Below are 5,271 nucleotides of genomic sequence, written 5' to 3'. Positions count from 1 at the left end.
CTTCCGGACGTCATCCGTACGCGCGGACGGCCGACGTCTGGAACGTCACCGCGCAGTCGGGAACGACGTCGGCTTCCCGCGCGTTCGCCTCGCGCGCTTTCCGAGCCGGGCGCCATGTTTTTCCGTCCCCTCTGAGGCAGAATCGAAGCGCCCGCCTCGCCTCCGGTGCGCGAAGGAGTAAACCGCCACCCCCTCGACAACAGCCGGCATCCAAGGTCTATGTTTGTTCGAAAAGCGGTTTATTGATTTGCCTCGGTGCCGTGGCAGCTTGGTGCAGTGGCTCAAAGGGCACAGGAGATTATTCCCCCCCCCCCCCCCCCCCCACACACACACATCTGGGTAAAGGCCATCGGCCTGAACTGTTAACTCTCTCCACAGGTGCTGCCTCAACCTGCTGTGCATTTTCTGCTTTTAACCTCATTTCTCACTTTGTCCGCTTGCAGGCTGGCAGCAAAATGGATCTGGCTAAATTTGGCCACAGTTGTGGGACCGTATTCCCCCCCCCCCCCCCCCATCATTGGTAGAATCCCTCCCGTGCTGAAGGAGGCCATTGGGCCCATCTGGTCCGCACCGACCCTAAGAAAGAGCACCCTACTCAGGCCCTGCCCTATTCCCCGTAACCCTGCCTAACTAAGTGGCAGTTACATCACGGCCGATCCAACTAACCTGCACATCTTTGGACTGTGGGAGGAAACCCCACGCAGACACGGGGAGAACGTGAAAACTCCACACAGACAGCCACCCACCCAAGGTTGGAATTGAACCGGGGTCCCTGGCATCGTGAGGCAGCAGTGCTAACCACTGTGTCACCGTGCCGCCCCAGTTGCCCCTCTAAAGTCCACCAAAAACCGTAAAGTTAAAGGGGCCACAACTATGCATTGAAGGGCATTAAGCACCCGCTAATGGGTGTTAACAGGTTGTGCTAACAGGTTGTCTTCCATCTATTGGAGTTTCCCACACCATCTGTTTGACCCTTGCCAGGTTGACAGCCTACCCCCAAGCCTCTGCTATGAAAGCTGGCTCTTCGGAGCACAGCAAGGATGAATAAGTGCTGCTTTAGGGGCATAATTCGATGTTCTAGAAAGATATGATGGAACATATTAATGGTATGATAATGAAAAATCAACCTTTCAGTTCAAGTTGAGGGTGAGTTATCCAAAATTATGGTGATAGAGCTGGTAACCTTCTGCACTTTGAGTGTGACTGAAATGGGTGACATTCCAGAAACAATTGCAACATCAGATATAATTTAGTTCCCTCATGGATTTTCGTGTTAGTTCTTGCCTGAAGTACAGCCACTTCAAGTAGAATGTGGACTATAAATGGAAAACATGACAAACACTTAATTATGTAACCTCTGACATTGAAAGGATATTAGTTATCTCAGCTGGTTTCAAAGATGACTGTAATCTGGACCTTGGATTTCACCAAGCATGTTTCAGCACTGCTCCATGAGCAGCGAGCTGAAGGCATGTGCTGACAGTGTGATTCACTGTCTTAAGTCAATTTGATCCCAGCAATAATGGGCAGAATGGTGTCACAAATAGCCTGAAACTTTAACTGGTTACAAAATGCTTATGTGGCAGGAGTTATGTATACCTCTCCACTGCTATTCTTAATGGGTAAGATTTTCCCAATGGCAACATGTAGATTAAAACTATTTGATTTAAGTTATGAAAATGCATCACCATTAATGATTAATATACTTGTAGGTATCACATATAAAGGTAATTTTGGTATGTTTGAATCTTTTTGTTTCCAAATACAAGCAATTCCTGCAAAGTTCTGCGTTACTCAATAGTATAAATTTTGCTTCACCATTATTATTTTTTAAAAAATGTTTTTATTCTCCATTTTCACATTTTCCTTCAAAATTTACACCTCACCAGCAGACAGCAAACGGTAACAAATACAAAGTCAATACCCTTAACATCAACAATGATCCCATTCTCCCACCACTCCACCCAACTGTCAATATATGCATCAAATAAAACAAACCCTCCCACGGTGGAAAAAAAACAAAGGCGAAAAAGAGAAAGGAGTCCGGAATCACCCATGGCCACCATTAGCCTATAGAGTCGTCCCCCCCCACCCCACCCCACGACGACACTCAATGCCATCCAACCTCCAAAAGAGTACCGTAAATTACACCCCAAGAGCTGTTAAACCCCCCCCCCCTCCCAAACTCCTCCCCTCCACCTCCTCTTGTAAAATTCCTCCCCCCCAACCTCGGTTCCTTCCTCCCAACTTTCCACCCCGGCTAGACCCCTCGGACCCTGTTCTGCCAGGCTTCGATGGCCGCAGCCCCTCCCCCCGTTCACTGGCCAGCTTAAACCGGCCAGCGTGGAGGCCCCCGCCCAGATCTCTTTCCCCCTTGCGCGGCCCCAGGAAAAACCCAGAAGTCCTCTTTAGCACGCAAACCCCGCATACACACCCACACCCCAAAGAACCCTCATTCCGACAGAAAGTCCCATTTCTTCCCTTGTCCAAATATATACAACGTTGGCTCCTATAGCCCATACACCAGCACACAAAAAAGAAACAAAAATACAGTCATGAGGCTACATCAGTGCTTGACCATTTCTCAATTCTGCCACAGTCCTTCTGCCTTCGCAAACTCCTCCACTGCTTCCGCCATCCCAAAATAAAAGTCCTTGAACTTGTAGGTCCCCCTCAGCTTCGCTGGATATACAATGCCGCACTGCACCCTGCTAACGTACAGTGCCCTTTTCACTCGGTTGCCTCGCCAGCTCCACTGTAAAGTCCTGGTATACGCGTATACCAGCTCCAGCCCACTGCACCACCCGCTTCTGCTTAGCCCAGCACAGGACCTGCTCCTTTACACTGTACCTACGGAAGCACAGAGTCACTACTCTTGGCGGCTCATTCGCCTTTGGTACAGGCCTCCACGACCGATGTGCCCGATCCAGCTCATATCGGGAGGGATCCTCCCCCTCCCCTAATAGTTTCGCCAACATCGTGGCAAAATACTCAGTCGGCCTCGGTCCTTCCACACCTTCGGGCAGCCCCATAATCCTCAAATTCTGTCGCCTGGATCTGTTTTCCAGGTCTTCCATTTTGCCTCGTAGATCCTTGTTGATCTCTATCACCTTCCGCATCTCCTTCCCCATCGAGGTAAGTTGACCACTGTGCTGCAGTAATGTCTCTTCCACTTCCTTCAGCGCCTCGCCTTGCTCCCGCACCTCCGCCACTGCGCTCGCCACTGCCATCCTCACTGGGGTAATCGCCTCCTCCACCAGCACTTTCAAAACCGCCCCCATCTCCTTCCTCATTGCCTCCATATGTTTTGTAAACTGCCTTTCGAATTCCACGGCCATCACCTTAGTTATTTCTTCAGCCGTAAGCAATGCGGCCTCCCCTGGTGCTCCAGCCTCCATTTTCTTTACTGACCCCGTGGTGACCTTTCCACTCCCCAACGGACTTTCAGCTGCTTTTTTCACGGCCGTTTTTTTGCTGGTCTTCGACATTTCCCTTCTCTGTGCTGTCCTTCGCTGGCCCTAGGACCGGGCGTTAACCCCCGACAATGCCGTTCCCGAATGGGAGCCCTCCAACGCGCGGCTGCCTCCCGCCTGCCGTCACCGGAAGTCTGCTTCACCATTATTAAAGGAGGTCAAACTTTGACCATCTTTCTACAAGATAGTAATAATCAGAGTTAACCATGTGTTAAAATGAATGCACATAATAAACCTTTTTATTTATAACTTAATCAATTCAAAAATAAATATACACAATCTTAATGTTACTATTTTCCCCTTTGTCGATTTTACTTCATATAGATTGCAAATATATTACTGAAGTGTTACAGGAATTTAGCCATGAAGAGGAATATTACAGAAAATTCAACACGTGCTACAGCAGGTACTTTTTCCAAGAGGGAGAGGAGTGTTTTTTTTTGAGGTTATCAGACCTGATTGCATTCTATTAATTTGTATGATGAAAAGTTTTATTTATTTACTAATTTCCTCCATATTCTTTTCTAATTTCCTGTCTCCATTTTTGGGTTTGCCCTTAAGAGTAGGCAGGGAAGTTATCTGCTGTAAGGAATTTGCCAGTGATGCTATTTGTGCAGCTATGGGAAAGTTTGTGACATTTTCTCAGTGATGCCCTGTTGATTTTTCCCGCACTCTTGTGGAGAAGTGCTCGTTTTTGGATTTCGGCGGCAGCGGTGCGTAGGGGCCTTCTGGGAGGTGAGTAGCGACTTTAAAACCACTTACCTTTACAGGAGCAGCCCTTTGGATTTCGGCGGCAGCGGTGCGCAGGGGCCTTCTGGGAGGTGAGTAGTGAATTTAAAAACTCTTACCTTTATAGGAGCAGCCCTTTGGATTTCGGCGGCAGCGGTGCACAGGGGCCTTCTGGGAGGTGAGTAGCGACTTTAAAACCACTTACCTTTACAGGAGCAGCCCTTTGGATTTTGGCAGCAGCGGTGCGCAGGGGCCTTCTGGGAGGTGAGTAGTGAATTTAAAAACTCTTACCTTTACAGGAGCAGCCCTTTGGATTTTGGCGGCAGCGGTGCGCAGGGGCCTTCTGGGAGGTGAGTAGTGAATTTAAAAACTCTTACCTTTACAGGAGCAGGCCTTTGGGTTTCGGCGGCAGCGGTGCACAGGGGCCTTCTGGGAGGTGAGTAGTGAATTTAAAAACCCTTACCTGGTCCCGTGTCTGTTCTTTTCTGTTTTATTTGTTTTTATATAAGGCGGGAACCGGAAGTTCGACCCGCGGACCTCTGGGAAGTCCCCCCCCCCCCCAACCAATAAATTCTGGTGGAGAGGAAACCCGAGACACTACACGTGTAGTGTCTCCCACCCGCCCTCCTCCTCTAACCTAATAATAAGACCCATTGGTGTGAGGTAAGTGCCATATTATATTATTAGCATTGTGCAGGTCAAGGTTCGGAGGTGGAGGAGCAGTCTCTGTCAGCGAGAGAACCTGAGAACATCTAAGACATTCAGAAGGTAAGAAGGTAAGTAAGTGATTTTTACTTATTTTTACTTTTATACCTTTTTTCAAATTGTGTGTGTCGGGGGGAAACTGAAGTGACATCACAGAAAAGTTGTGGCTAGTATTTGGTAACTAATTAAACAAAATAACTTAATTATAATTTAGAGGGATATCTAAGCCAGAGATCGGAGAGTACTATAGTTAGCTATCGCATTTCTATTAGAAATCTAGTGCTAGGAAACAGATAGTTGACAGTAACTTTGAAATTTAAAAAAAAATATTTTTTTTAAAAAGACAAATTTTAATTTTAATTAA

The 5,271-nt window shown here is 47.8% G+C and overlaps 1 protein-coding gene across 3 annotated transcripts in view; it reads left to right on the top strand.

The window, feature by feature from the left end:
• The window catches only part of spata22 (spermatogenesis associated 22), a 168,651-nt gene that overhangs the window by 21,518 nt on the left and 141,862 nt on the right, over positions 1-5,271 (top strand). For 2 of the 3 annotated variants that reach the window (XM_072469744.1, XM_072469747.1), the window contains exon 2: positions 3,798-3,879. In XM_072469744.1, the coding sequence (XP_072325845.1) occupies positions 3,837-3,879 (43 nt within the window). In that variant the 5' untranslated portion in view covers positions 3,798-3,836. Of the gene's footprint in view, positions 1-188; positions 216-3,797; positions 3,880-5,271 lie in introns of those variants that run through there. The other variant, XM_072469746.1, reaches the window with a different exon arrangement.

The sequence above is a fragment of the Scyliorhinus torazame genome, chromosome 12, assembly GCF_047496885.1.
Source record: "Scyliorhinus torazame isolate Kashiwa2021f chromosome 12, sScyTor2.1, whole genome shotgun sequence".
NCBI classification, from domain to species: Eukaryota; Metazoa; Chordata; class Chondrichthyes; order Carcharhiniformes; family Scyliorhinidae; genus Scyliorhinus; species Scyliorhinus torazame.
This window is presented reverse-complemented; position numbering and strand designations above follow the sequence as displayed.